This window comes from Bombina bombina, chromosome 1, assembly GCF_027579735.1.
Source record: "Bombina bombina isolate aBomBom1 chromosome 1, aBomBom1.pri, whole genome shotgun sequence".
Taxonomy (NCBI): domain Eukaryota; kingdom Metazoa; phylum Chordata; class Amphibia; order Anura; family Bombinatoridae; genus Bombina; species Bombina bombina.
The window spans coordinates 778,682,052-778,698,043 of NC_069499.1; the positions used below are offsets into that span (position 1 = coordinate 778,682,052).

At 38.1% G+C, this 15,992-nt stretch overlaps 1 protein-coding gene across 1 annotated transcript in view; it reads left to right on the forward strand.

Moving 5' to 3' along the window:
- The window catches only part of KLHL4 (kelch like family member 4), a 337,217-nt gene that overhangs the window by 204,595 nt on the left and 116,630 nt on the right, over nucleotides 1-15,992 (forward strand). Inside the window, exon 3 of the mRNA XM_053699353.1 lies at nucleotides 3,882-4,018. Coding sequence (XP_053555328.1) covers nucleotides 3,882-4,018 — 137 coding nt within the window. The remainder of the gene's footprint in view (nucleotides 1-3,881; nucleotides 4,019-15,992) is intronic.

Genomic DNA, 15,992 nt, shown 5'->3' on the forward strand with positions numbered 1-15,992 from the left:
TCAACATTCACAAATATACATTTCTGACATTCAAAAACAAAACAAAAACAAATCAGTGACCAATATAGCCATCTTTCTTTGCAAGGACACTCAAAAGCCTGCCATCCATGGATTCTGTCAGTGTTTTGATCTGTTCACCATCAACATTGCATGCAGCAGCAACCACAGCCTCCCAGACACTGTTCAGAGAGGTGTACTGTTTTCCCTCCTTGTAAATTTCACATTTGATGATGGACCAAGGTTCTCAATGGGGTTCAGATCAGGTGAACAAGGAGGCCATGTCATTAGATTTTCTTCTTTTATACAATTTCTTGCCAGCCACGCTGTGGAGTACTTGGACGCGTGTGATGGAGCATTGTCCTGCATGAAAATCATGTTTTTCTTGAAGGATGCAGACTTCTTCCTGTACCACTGCTTGAAGAAGGTGTCTTCCAGAAACTGGCAGTAGGACTGGGAGTTGAGCTTGACTCCATCCTCAACCCGAAAAGGCCCCACAAGCTCATCTTTGATGATACCAGCCCAAACCAGTACTCCACCTCCACCTTGCTGGAGTCTGAGTCGGACTGGAGCTCTCTGCCCTTTACCAATCCAGCCACGGGCCCATCCATCTGGCCCATCAAGACTCACTCTCATTTCATCAGTCCATAAAACCTTAGAAAATCAGTCTTGAGATATTTCTTGGCCCAGTCTTGACGTTTCAGCTTGTGTGTCTTGTTCAGTGGTGGTCGTCTTTCAGCCTTTCTTACCTTGGCCATGTCTCTGAGTATTGCACACCTTGTGCTTTTGGGCACTCCAGTGATGTTGCAGCTCTGAAATATGGCCAAACTGGTGGCAAGTGGCATCTTGGCAGCTGCACGCTTGACTTTTCTCAGTTCATGGGCAGTTATTTTGCGCCTTGGTTTTTCCACACGCTTCTTGCGACCCTGTTGACTATTTTGAATGAAACGCTTGATTGTTCGATGATCACGCTTCAGAAGCTTTGCACTTTTAAGAGTGCTGCATCCCTCTGCAAGATATCTCACTATTTTTGACTTTTCTGAGCCTGTCAAGTCCTTCTTTTGACCCATTTTGCCAAAGGAAAGGAAGTTGCCTAATAATTATGCACACCTGATATAGGGTGTTGATGTCATTAGACCACACCCCTTCTCATTACAGAGATGCACATCACCTAATATGCTTAATTGGTAGTAGGCTTTCAAGCCTATACAGCTTGGAGTAAGACAACATGCATAAAGAGGATGATGTGGTCAAAATACTCATTTGCCTAATAATTCTGCACTCCCTGTATAGCTGGCGGCGGTGTAGGGGGATTAGATTAGGGGTTAATACATTTATTATAGGTGGCCGCGGTGTAGGGGGATGTAGATTGTAGGCAAAAGAGCAGTTTACTTTGTGACAAAGCCCCGCCAAAAGCCCTTTTAAGGGCTGGCAAAAGAGCTGTTACTTTGGGGCATGGCCCGCAAAAAGCCCTTTTAAGGGCTGGCAAAAGAGCTGTTACTTTGGGGCAATGCCACGCAAAAAGCCCTTTTCAGGGCTATTTGTAGGGTTAGACTTAGGTTTAGTGGTAGGGATAGTTTAGTATTTTAGGGGTTAAATAATTTAATATAGATGACGGCAGGGTAGGGGGATTAGATTAGGGGTTAATAATTTTAAAATAGCGGCAGGGTAGGGGCTCACTTTAGGGGGTAGGTAAGGTAGATGGCGGCGGTGTTAGGGGCTCACTTTAGGGGGTAGGTAAGGTAGATGGCGGCGGTGTTAGGGGCTCACTTTAGGGGGTTATAGATTTAATATAGCTGGCGGCGGTTTAGGGGTTAATAACTTTAATAGGTAGCGGCGGGCTCCGCGAGCGGCGGTTTAGGGGTTAATTCATATTTTATTGTTAGGCTAGTGAGGGGGGATAGCGGATAGAGGGTTAGACGTGTCGGGCTATGTTAGGGAGGCGTGTTAGACTTGTCGGGCTATGTTAGGGAGGCGTGTTAGACAGTGCGGGTGATTTAGACTTTAGTCAGGTTTTGTAGGCGCCGGCAGTTTCTAACGTGCCGCAAGTCACTGGCGACGCCAGAAATTTGTACTTGCGCAGATTTCTGGACATCGCTGGTTTGTCAGACTTACGGCACGTTAGCATCTGACGGCGACTTATATAGGATAGCTCGAGTTGCGAGCTGAAACTGCGGGCGACGCCGGTTCCCTCGCTTGCGCCGCAAACTACGATCTATATCGGATCGCGCCCTGGATGTTGTAGCCTTTTAAAACATAAAGGACACAAAAACTTTTAACAGAATGATTCCAAGAAAGTATACAAACTGGTACTCACATTTCAGTTTGCACAATTAAATTGTGCAAACAAGGCAAGCTGCATGTTACAGACACCAGCTGCCTGAATCAGGTCTCCCTGGATTGTTCTTTCAAGTGGTTTAAACAAGTGGTGTAGAGTGCTCCAAAGTGAAAAAGTAGTTGAAATACAGACTACTTAAAATCACAATTTTATTTTAAAAACATGCCTGATAAAACAGCTAGTCAGCTGAGAAACGCGATGCATGTTTTATATGTTTTTAAAATAAAATTGTGATTTTAAGTAGTCTGTATTTTAACTACTTTTTTAACTTTGGAGCACTCTACATCACTACATCCAGTATCCAGTCTACTGAAATCTGAGGGAGACCTTGCCCTAATCAGTCAGCTGGAGACTGCCAATCCCAGCCTGCGCATATTGCACGTTATTAGTGCAAACTGCACACACCCTTGTGAGTAGTCACTTTTTAACAACTTTATATTCACTGAAAATTTACTTTGGATAAACTGCACTATGAGGCGCTCTTCTTTTCATCTTTTTTAGATTCTTCTTGCAAGTCCAATCCTGCCAGAAGAAGAGAGAAATCACGACTTTATTGTCATATATATATATATATATATATATATATATATATATATATATATATATATATATATATATATATATATATATATATATATATATATATATATAGGTATATATATATATATATATATATATATATATATATATATATATATATATACTGTATATATATATATATATATTATTTTATTGTATTATATTTTATTACAATACAATTTGATTATTAATGTTATAAAAATTTTGAATTGTCTACACATGATTGCAAACAATTGCACACAATTGCACATTTTTCAATTATTTTTGATTCACACATAGAGAATGAGATACCCAATTGGAGGGTTTAAAGCAAGTTTGAATTGAAACAGCAATTATTTAAAGGAGTACACACAAATTGAAACCCAAGTTTCACATTCTCCAATTTTATTTCATTTTAATTTAATTTTAATGTATTCTTTGCACAACACAATAATTTCACATTTGCACCCTCTGCAAATTTTCCTGCTTTAGGAATTTGCATTAGACATATGATTCAGAAAGAGCATACAATTTTTAACAACTTTACAATTTACTTCTCTTATGTAATTTACTTTGTTGAAAATTATAACTAGGTACTGACTCAGAGCAGCAATGCACTACTGGGAGCAAGCTGCTGATTGGTGGCTGCACACATATGATGCTTGTGATTGGCTTTCCCGATGTGTACAACTAGCTCCTAGTAGTGCATCACTGTTCCTTCAACAAAGAATGCCAAGAGAACAACACAAATTTAATAATAGACGTAAATTGGATATTTCTTTAAAATTTGGGGTTTCATGTCATTTTAAATAAATGTTTATTTAAAAAAAACTACAAAACGCAGTCATAGAAATAACAAATTAGATTTTGCACACAAGTGAATTTCCTGTTCAACAGGAAATGTTTTGTTTCACATAAAGCAGACCTCAAGCACACCCAGAAGATCATAAACAAATGTACACATTTTTTGTGATGTTTGTATTTCCAGGCTGGTATTAAGTGCTGTGTCAGATTATTTTGCTGCAATGTTCACAAATGATGTACGAGAAGCAAAAGAAGAAGAGATCAAAATGGAGGGAGTTGACCCAGGCGCATTGAAGGCTCTTGTACATTATGCCTATACAGGTACATTGTTACGTCTTGCTATGAAAATCATTTTGCATGTACACACACAAGCAATCTTTAAAGGGATATAAAACCCAACATTTTTTTTTTCAGAAAGAGCATACAATTTTAGACAACTTTCTAATTTATTTCTACCATCAAATTTTCTACATTCTCTTGGTATCTTTTCTTGAAAAACAGGGACGTAAGCTCGGGAGTATTCATGTGTCTGGAGCACTTTATGGCAGCAGTTTTGCAAGAAAGTTTTCAGTTTTCAAGAGCACTAGATGGCAGCTCTGTTTACTGCCATATAGTGCTCCTGACATCTACCTAATTATCTCTTCAACAAAGAATATCATACAAACAAAGTAAATTTGATAATAGAAGTAAACTGTAACTTTTTAAAAATTGTTTGTTTTGTCTAAAACACAAAAGTAAAGAAAATTGGGTTTTGTATCCCTTTAAAGGGACACTGAACCCACATTTTTTCTTTCATGATTCAGATAGAGCATGAAATTTTAAGCAACTTTCTAATTTACTCCTATTATCAAATTTTCTTCATTCTCTTGGTATCTTTATTTGAAATTCAAGAATGTAAGTTTAGATGCCGGCCCATTTTTGGTGAACAACCTGGGTTGTTCTTGCTGATTGTTGGATAAATTCATCCACCAATAAAAAAGTGCTGTCCGTAGTTCTGAACCAAAAAAAAAAGCTTAGGAGCCTTCTTTTTCAAATAAAGATAGCAAGAGAACAAAGACAAATTTATAATAGGAGTAAATAAGAAAGTTGCTTTAAATTGCATGCTCTATCTGAATCATGAAAGAAAAAAAAAATGGGTTCAGTGTCCCTTTAAGTTTGCTAGATGACTAATAGTGTACTAGATAATCCACTATTTCACCTGTATGTCCAATAAAATATAAAAAATGTAAACCATTTTAGGTGCTTGAACAATGGCTAGATATGTAAAGTTTGCCTATGATTTGATCCTTTACAGCTTTATTGTATAGACACAGTGCACCTTATTACTGTGAGTTTCCTTATTTGCAGGGGTTTGAGGCTCCAGTGGTGTAAGTCACTGCTATGCATGTTAAGAGTATTAAAATGAGTTCTCGGTGCATATAAACATTTCCTTTAAGGTAATACTGACAAAAAAAAGATAAAATCTCTGCTCCTGGCACACAGGGGTTTAAATAGCTGTTGTTATTGCAACAAAAAAAAGAATACGGAAATCATTGCTGACACAAATTTGGTTTAATATCTCTTTTGTCTCTGCATTACTAACATCAAGAGTTAAATACTGCATTGTCTATTACAGGTAGCCAAAGAAGGTGAAATCATTACTCTGTATGTTGTTTGTGTGTGTGTGGTAAAATAAATGCTTTGTTTTTATTACTGGAAATTAAGGGTCATTAAGTCACAGCTATGTGTGTTAGAAACTCAGACACCAGGGGGACGATTTATCACTGCTCGAATCGGCCCTAATGCAGCTGTTTCCGCACAAGCCTTTCCGGCCCGCCTGAAACAGGAGTTAAGAAGCAGCAGTCTTAAGACCGCTGCTCCTAAACTCATACGTCACCTCTGAGGCGGCGTACAGCAATCAGCCCAATCACATACGATTGGATTGATTGACACCCCCTGCTAGCGGCCGCGAATCTGCAGGGGGAGGCATTGCACAAGCAGTTCACCAGATCTGCTTGTGCAATGATAACTACCGAGAGTGTATGCTGTCGGCATTCAGCTATGTCGGGCGGACATGATTGCTACAGCGGATCATGTCCATCCGACTCTTAATAAATCGGCCCCCAGGGGGCCTATTTATATAAAAAAAGGCCTGCTGGAAATGATCCGACATTGCATCATATGTCACCTCTGAGGCGGCGTACAGCAATCAGCCCAATCACATACGATCGGATTGATCGACACCCCCTGCTAGCGGCCTCAAATCTGCAGGGGGAGGCATTGCACAAGCAGTTCACCAGAACTGCTTGTGCAATGATAACTACCGAGAGCGTATGCTGTCGGCATTCAGCTATGTCGGGCGGACATGATTGCTACAGCGGATCATGTCCATCCGACTCTTAATAAATCGGCCCCCAGGGGGCCTATTTATAAAAAAAAGGCCTGTTGAAAATGATCCGACATTGCGGATCATGTCCGACAGACCTCGCTGAATGCGGAGAGCAATACACGCTCCACATTCAGCATTGCACCAGCAGCTCTTGTGAATTGCTGGTGCAATGCCGCCTCCTGCAGATTCCCGGCCAATCGCCCGCTAGCAGGGGGGTGTCAATCAATCGGGTTTAATTGCAGCAAGGCCTATCTGCCTCCTCAGAGCAGGCGGACAGGTTATGGAGCAGCGGTCTTTAGAAACACGGGGCTTCAAGCTCCATACAGAGCTTGACAGATATGCCCCTAAGTGTCAAATCACTGGTCTGCATGTGTTATCCAAATCCATGGGGGAAACTAAGTGTTTTGTGTGTGTTACTGGCATTCAAATGTAGGGTAAAATCACTGCTTTGTTACTGGCAGCTGAAAAGGTAAAATCACTGCTTAGCTGTGAAAAAAATATATGACAGGAGAGTTTTGAAGAGTGGTTACTTGATTGATATTTGAATGCAATCTACCACTGTACTTTGATTTCCTTAGCGTAATGTTGCTGGTCAATATTCTAGATTTGTATCTAGGGCTGAGGAAGGAAGAATAAAACTTTTAGGGTAAAAGATATTCTCTGCAAAGAAGCTAAGTGGATTTGGATGTGTGCTGTGAACATTGTAACTTTAGCTTGACAAAGGGAATAGTGCCCCAAAATGTTGCTTGTCACTTTCAATAAAGCTTCTACACCTTTGTAGAGTGCAGCTTTTTTTCATTACTGATGTGTACATTCATTATAACACAAAGGAAATCAAACTCTGCATTTTACTTTGATCATTCAAGGTTATGTTTCACCAGCTGAAATATAATGGCAGAAATAATAGTAAATATTTGCAAACATTACAGAATTAATTTTCTTTAATATTCTTAGTTTTTATGGCCATACAAATAACAGCCATACATGAATACATCTTCAAATAAGAGATTAATAGATTACATGTGTAATGAATCATAAAATGACAGTTATCATCAATAGTATTTTGTAATCCTGATATCTAAGACAGACTCTTATGTCCCTTAAAAGGGATACGAAGCATTGAGAGTGTAACTTAAAGGGATGGTAAACTCAGTATAGGCATAATATTTAATCAAGATTGTCGATTTTTATTACATCTTCACACAAAATTTCCATTAAAACATGATATAGCCATTTACTTACTATTTCCTAATAAAGAATATACTGGTTCCGTAAAATCGCCAGCCCACCGTGACGTCACATAAATTTTTCCTTTGTGTGTCCAATGATCTTTCCTGTCGCTAGACAGGCTTCCTGCAATACAATTTTTTGCGCATGCGCCCTAACAACCAATTCCTACAATCGTAACAACCAATCAGCAGATTTTGCGCATGCACATTCTATTTGACGCATGCGTGTTATGTTATTTTCAACACGGCACTCCGTTAGGACTTATGAAATATTAACCTTTTTAAATGGGTAAGACCACTCGCACACCCGATACACAGAAATGTTGCGATCGCAATGAAAAAGTAAACATTGAATGTCACGAGTCAATGTTTACTTGATATACTCATGCAAACCAATGCGCATGCTTTAAAAATTAGAATATCGGGAGCGAACATTCTGACGTGAGGAGAGGGTGGAGACAGGACAAAGCACATAATAGTGTTAGAGATAGATAAGAGGGGCGGAGCGAGGCGGAGAGAAGCAGAGCAACAAGGTTAAATAAAATTATTAAAATTTACAATAAAATACATATAAATATATAAAACGGATAATGCGGTTTAGTAACTTATAACCATACAAATGTAAATATGTGATTATCAATTAAATGAGTTTACCATCACTTTAAATTGTTTAATTATGCATTGTAATAAAAATGCTATGCTCTTTCATTACTTATCTTGGTACCTTTTCCTGTATTTTAACTCTCAAAAATATAAATTTGCTAAAGGGAGACTCAAGTAAAAAAATGTAACTCATGATTCAGATAGAACATGTAATTTTAAACAACTTTCCAATTTACTTCCAATAACAAATGTGCACAGTCTTTTTATATTTACACTTTTTGAGTCACCAGCTCTTACTGAACATGTGCGAAAATTCACTGAATATACAGTACGTATATGCATTTGTGATTGGCTGGTGGCTGACACATGATACAGGGGGAATGGAAATAGAAATAACTTTGAAATGTGTCAGAAAAAAATCTACCACTCATTTGAAGTTCAGACTTAGAGGCCTACTTATCAAGCCGTCAACTTACTTGCATTCAACGGCACCAATATGCTCGCCTAACATCGCGGCCACGGACCTAAATACACTTTCCATATTTATATAAAAAGCTGTCAAAAAGCCGTGCACCAAGTATGGGGCGATGAACAGCGGACTGTTGCTAACTAACAGTCATCGATCTCGCTGCTCTTCGTCCTTTTCACAGCTTTATTTGTATACTGTCACTAAACACCACCACTATACTAAAATGTTTAACCACTATCCCGCCGCTCCCAGACCCCGCCGCAACTAAATTAAGTTATTAACCCCTATCCAGCCGCTCCCAGAGCCTACCGCAACTCTAATAAACTTATTAACCCCTATTCCGCTGCTCCCCGACACTGCCGCAACTAACTAAATGTATTAAACCCTATCCCTCCGCTCCCGGAGCCCACCGCAACTCTAGTAAAGTTATTAACCCCTAAACCTCTGGCCTCCCACATCACTACCACTTACTAAACCTATTAACCCCTAAACCGCCAGTCCCCCACATCGCCATAAACTAAATTATACTATTAACCCCTAAACCTAACAACTTGCTAACTTTATATTAAATATTAACTCATCCCTATCTTATAATAAATTTAAACTTACCTTTTAGAATTACATTAAACTATATTAAACTAATAATTAACCTACCCTAACTATAATCCTAAAATTACATTAAACTATATTAAACCTAAACCTAACAACCCGCTAACTGTACATTAAAATTACATCATCACTATCTTGTAATAAATTTAAACTTACCTTTAGAATTTCTATATTAAAATATTAATTAATCTATCCTAACTGTTATACTAAAATTACAATAAACTACAAATTAAATATATTATATATTTAAACACCTAACCCTTATCAAAAAATTTAAATCTACAATTACAAATTACAAAGTTACAAAAAACTAACTAAGTTACAAAAAAAACACTAAGTTACACAAAATAAAAAATAAATTATCAAATATTTAAACTAATTACACCTAATCTAAGAGCCCTATGAAAATAAAAAAGTCCCCCAAAATAAAAAAACCCTAACCTACAATAAACTACCAATGGCCCTTAAAAGGGCCTTTTGCTGGGCATTGCCCCAAAGAAATCAGCTCTTTTACCTGTAAATAAAAAATACAAATACCCCCACAACAGTAAAACCCACCACCCACACAACCACCCCCCAAATAAAAATCTAACTAAAAAAACCTAAGCTTCCCATTGCCCTGAAAAGGGCATTTGGATGGGCATTGCCCTTAAAAGGGCATTTAGCTCTATTGCTACCCAAACCCTAATCTAAAACTAAAACCCTCCCAATAAACCCTTAAAAAAACCTAACACTAACCCCTGAAGATCCACTTACAGTTTTGAAGAACCGACATCCATCCTCAATGAAGTCGGAAGAAGTCCTCATCGAAGCCGGCACTACCCTAAGTGCTATTGCATTGTATTTTTATCATGTATTTATTGATTATGCAAATCTACTGTATTTACTGGTCCATTAATAGCTGGATAACACAGCTAGTGGAGAGGGCCATTTTTGTTTTCTCTTGGGAGATTAAAGGCACAGTGAAGTCAAAATGAAACATTCATGATCTAGATAGAACATGCATTTTTAACCAATATTTCAATTTTCTTCTGTTATCAAATTCAATTTGTTCTCTTAATAATCGTTGTTAAAAAGTAAACCTAGGTGAGTTCATAGAGCATAGGAGTGCAAAAGACACGTGCATGCTCCATAAGTCCCATGATACTGCTTAGTTTTACTGTTTAACAAAGGATACCAAGAGAACAAAGCACATTTGAAATTAGAAGTAGAAATGTTTGCTTAAAATTGCACACTCTAGGGCATATTTAACAATGTGCGATAGGCACATAGGGGCTTATTTATGATTGTGCGAGCGAACATGATCCGATATAGCGGATCATGCATGCTGCACATCGATAAATGACGACAGCATACACTGTCGGCATTTATTATTGCACCAGCAGCTCTTGTGAACTGCTGGTGCAATGCCGCCCCCTGCAAATTCGCGGCCAATCAGCCGCTAGCAGGGGGTGTTAATCAACCCGATCGTATTTGATTGGGTTGATTTCTGTCTGCATCCTCAGAGCAGGCAGACAAGTTATGGAGCAGCGGTCTTTAGAAGGGTCGCCGGAAACAAGGGGCATCAAGCTCCATACGGAGCTTGATAAATATGCCCCTCTATCTGAATTAAGAAAGTTTGATTTCGACTTTTCTGTCCCTTTAAAAGTATTTATTATTTTATTTGAATTAAAAATATTATGCTTGTTCAGAAATATAAGATTTATCTCGTTGGTTTTCATTTTTAAGGATGTAATTAATTAACTATGGTTGACATAGATTTCCTTTGCTTCATCTTTTTTATTCAATTGTAATTTTTTTTTTTTGGTGATTCTAAAAAAGAAAATCAATAAAACATATAAATAAATGTGGGCTTTCCAATTCCAAAATAGGAAGTGTAGACTCTGGATTTCAGAAGCTCAAAGGGACATTCCAGCCAAAATTAGAATTCACGTGGAGGCATTTCAGTTTTGTATTAAAGCATTTTGTAATATACACATATTAGCAAAAATGCTTCTAATAAAAGTTATAGCTGTTGGAAAAGTGTATATAAGTATGCACCGTGCACCAGCATTTTAAACACAGCACTTGCTCAGACAGCCTAAGGTGCTTTTACCATCTGGTAATGACTGGGCTTGTTAATTGCTGACGTGATACAAGCCCCACTGTTGCTCTGAGCAGCTACAGTAGTACAAATGCTGGTGCACTAAGATTATCTAGCTATGCTTCACATGCACGTGCAGCGAAAAATGTTAACACTAAAACAGTGATAACTTTTATTAGAAGCATTTTTGCCAATAAATGTATATTGTAAATGTTTCTATTAACAAATGTGATTCATCTATTTGTTTTATATTTTGACTGTAATGTTCCTTTAGCACTTCTATATTTTACTCAGCCATTATTTAATCACCCTAGTAACTCAATGATACCTCTCCCCAATTGGCATCTGCAAAGGGCATAAGATAAGACACTTTTAAAAATGACAACTATATCACAACATGCCAAAATCCATTACTTTAATGAGAAATAAATGTCCCTTTATTTCTTCAATATATCAGCATCTAATATCATTTAAAATGTATCTGTACATATTATTCTGACACTGATCTTTACTTTGAATATATCATTATAACAACCATTTATATGGTTTTTAATATCCCTATAAATTACCTTTTCAGTAAAGTATAATAAATACTGAAGGAGAAACAGTGCTAGAATCAGCACTGCGCAAAAGAAAGAGAATACATATTTCATAATTCAAAATTTCATATTCGTTCATATTAATTTATTATTATCAAGAGATAAGTAACAATTGTAAATTATAAAAGGGACATAAAAGAGTATGAACTAACATACGTTTTGAAATATATAATGCAGCCAAAACTTACCTGCAAAACGGTTTATTTTTTTAACCCTCATTAACCCCTTTAAATCAGGCGTAGTCTTGTTTGCAGCAAGCTCCCCCCTGAGCATTTACATATATGGAAGGTGCTATTAAAGCCATAGCTATGACACCTGACTAAAGTAGTGCACAGTATAATGCTGAAGCTTTCACAAAGCATGTGTCATTATCCCATGGAAACAAGCAAGCCTTTTGGCAACAATCAATAGCAGTATCTAATGTCCCTCCTCAACCCTCCTTACTTGCATAAGTAATTATCCTCACGTACACACCTTTGTTATATGGTAGGACAAGGTTTGAACTAGGACACTGATAAGAGGGGTGGAGCTGGCTACTCTTGGCAACACTAAAGTGTAAGTAATTTTGCAGATTTTTTGAAATGTTATTACAATACTTATACGCTTTTTTTTACACTTTTTTCACACCCTTTTTGCCTCAGTTAAACCCTTTATATATGTACATAACTCTAAATGTTTTATGGCACTTTAAGTTACTCACCACAGGTCATAAACAATGTCCCATACACATAAACCACACACAAAAAATCAAATACAGAACAGTGCAATAAATAAGAAAAATAAAGAAAAATGAATGACCGTAATCATTCTATGATTTGGGTCAATACAACCGAAACCGGTCAGACTCAGCCATGCTAACTGCCTAACCACATGGTTTTGTATCTCCCAATACTTTTTTAAGGAATAAAGTGAATTGATTTTATTATCACTTTGGCTTCGTTGGAACTTTCTTTATTTATCATATTTTTATTAATGTCCTGAGACACTCATTTAATATGGTTTGATTTATGTGTTATCAATTCTGCTATGTTTCATTCATTTTTTCATTCGCTCATCTTTCTGACAAATAGCTGCAGCTATTAGCTGTCCTGCTGATCCGCTAACATAAGTTTCCACCTATAGGAAATTTGCATGGGATAACTGCATGCTAAATTAGACAACATAATTACTCATGCCTTATTCACATATTGGCCTCTAGTTATCAAGCCGTCAACCTCAAATACGCTGGAATTCCGCAGCGTATTTGTGGCGAGGCTGATTCGCCTAAGTTATCAAGCCCTACAGACCGGCAAAAGTAGAATATAGTGACGTAAGCTTTGATCCGCCGGACTCAGTCCAACACAGATCGATTCTTACGTCACTCCAATTGTTCCGAACGCAAGTTCGGCACAATCTGACTACTTTTGGTAGTTATCAAATGACTAGCAGGTACGCTCTGCACTTTTCTGGCCCAGCGTACCTGGTTTTCAATCCGCCGCCCTGGAGGTGGCGGATCCCATAGGAATCAATGGGAGTCTGACCATAGTGAAAGTTCATGTTCGCTGCTGCCCAACATCCCATTGATTCCTATGGGAAACGTCTGCACGTAACACCCTAACATGTACCCCGAGTCTAAACACCCCTAATTTGTCCCCCCCCTACACCGCCGCAACTAAATAAAGTTATTACCCCCTAAACCGCCGCTCCCGGACCCCGCCGCAACTATATTAAACATGTTAACCCCTAAACCGCCGCTCCCGGAGCCCACCGCCACTCTAATAAACTTATTAACCCCTAAACTGCCGCTCCCGGACCCCGCCGCCATCTACATAATACCTATTAACCTCTATCCTGCCCCCACTATACCCCCGCCACCTATAATAAATTTATTAACCCCTATCCTGCCGATCCCGTACCCCGCCGCAACTAAATAAATTGTTTAACCCCTAAACCGCCACTCCCGGACCCCTCCGCCACCTACATAATACCTATTAACCCGTATCCTGCCCCCCCTATACCGCCGCCACCTATAATAAATTTATTAACCCCTATCCTGCCGATCCCGTACCCCGCCGCAACTAAATAAATTGTTAAACCCCTAAACCGCCGCTCCCGGACCCCGCCGCCACCTATATTAAACTTATTAACCCCTAATCTGCCCCCGAGAATACACTTAACAGCGCTAGGTTAATAGTTCCACATCTCACATTAAAAAGATATATTGTTAATGCTCAATATCAGGAGAATGCTATTAGGCGAGTCTTATCCACCACAAGTTTAGAATAATAGCTACCATAAATTAATAAATGACATTCAATACAGACAATATGTGCTTTGAAAATAAATGAACACAATTTCCCCTAAAAACAAATCTTAGTCCAGTGTACCTTTTCACCTCCAAAGTGGTACAAATGTTCATTCAGATAACAGATAAAAGTCTGAAAAGATTTCCACTTCTTTTTCCCTCTTTGCTGCTCGTTTTAAAAACTCTTCCTTCTCCAGAGTTTTGTGGGATACAGGATCCAAGATATTCAACCATAAAAGACAAAAGCGCAAAAAGAGGGGATTCAAGCGTAATTAGTTAGGCACCAAATATCTTGCGCAAATAGACTTCTACTCACCAGAGTTAGTAAAAATATATGCCTTTATTAATACAACTTAAAAATACTCTGTGTCCCATATACAGCAAAACGTTTTCCAAGGTATTAGGCAGCTGGAAGTTCTAATTGATGGATACAACCTGCGGCGGGAGTAGCCGGCTTGCCCGCCCTCAGCTGTTACTCTAGGATCACGGAGCTCAGGACCAGTGATAGATTTACCCCAACGCGTTTCCCCCGGTACTCGCCGGGCTTTTTCAAGGGGATCTGAACAAGTACAAGTTCTAATATGCCCCCCCTACACCGTCGCCACCTATAATAAATGTATTAACCCCTATCTTGCCCCCCCCTATACCGCCGCCATCTATATTAAACGAATTAACCCCTAAACCTAAGTCTAACACTAACCCTAACACCCCCCTAACTTAAATATTATTTTAATAAATCTAAATAAAAATTACTCTTATTAACTAAATTATTCCTATTTAAAACTAAATTTAGATTGGGCTCGCATTCTATTGGCTGATCGGAACAGCCAATAGAATGCGAGCTCAATCTGATTGGCTGATTGGATCAGCCAATCCGATTGAACTTGAATCTGATTGGCTGATTGAATCAGCCAATCAGATTTTTCCTACCTTAATACCTTAGGATTCTATCAGCCAATCGGAATTCGAGGGACGCCATCTTGGATGACGTCCCTTAAAGGGAACCTTCATTCGGCGAGTAGGCGTCGGTTGAAGAGGATGGCTCTGCGTCGGCTCATTTGAAGATGGCTCCGCTCCGCTCCGGATGGATGAAGATTGAAGACGCCGCCTGGATGAAGACTTCTATCGGATGGAAGACCTCTTCAGCGCCCCTTGGATGAAGACTTCTATCGGATGGAAGACCTCTTCAGCGCCCCTTGGATGAAGACTTCTATCGCAAGGAAGACCTCTTCAGCGCCCCTTGGATGATGACTTCGGCCCGGCTGGGTGAACACGACTCAAGGTAGGGAGATCTTCAGGGGTAGCGTTAGGTTTATTTAAGGGGGGTTTGGATGGGTTAAAGTAGGGGTATGTGGGTGATGGGTTTTAATGTTGGGGGGGTTGTATTTTTTTTTCAGGCAAAAGAGCTGATTACTTTGGGGCATGCCCCACAAAAAGCCCTTTTAAGGGCTGGTAAAAGAGCTGATTACTTTGTAATGTAGAATAGGGTAGGGACTTTTATTATTATTTTTTTATTATTTTATTAGGGGGCTTAGATTAGGTGTAATTAGTTTAACATTCTTGTAATATTTTTTTATTTTCTGTAATTTAGTGGGTTTTTTTTTTGTAATTTAGTTTAGTTTATTTAATTGTATTTAATTGTAGGTATTGGATAGTAATTTATTTAATTAATTTAACGATAGTGTAGTGTTAGGTTTAATTGTAACTTAGGTTATTTTACAGGTAATTTTGTATTTCTTTTAGATAGGTAGTTATTAAATAGTTAATAACTATTTAATAACTATTGTACCTAGTTAAAATAAATACAAAGTTACCTGTAAAATACATATAAATCCTAAAATAGCTACAATGTAATTATTAATTACATTGTAGCTATCTTAGGGTCTATTTTAAAGGTAAGTATTTAGTTTTAAATAGGAATAATTTATTTAATGATAGTGTAGTGTTAGGTGTAATTGTAACTTAGGTTAGTTTTTATTTTACAGGTGAATTTGTCTTTATTTTATCTAGATAGCTATTAAATAGTTAATAACTATTTAATAGCTATTGTA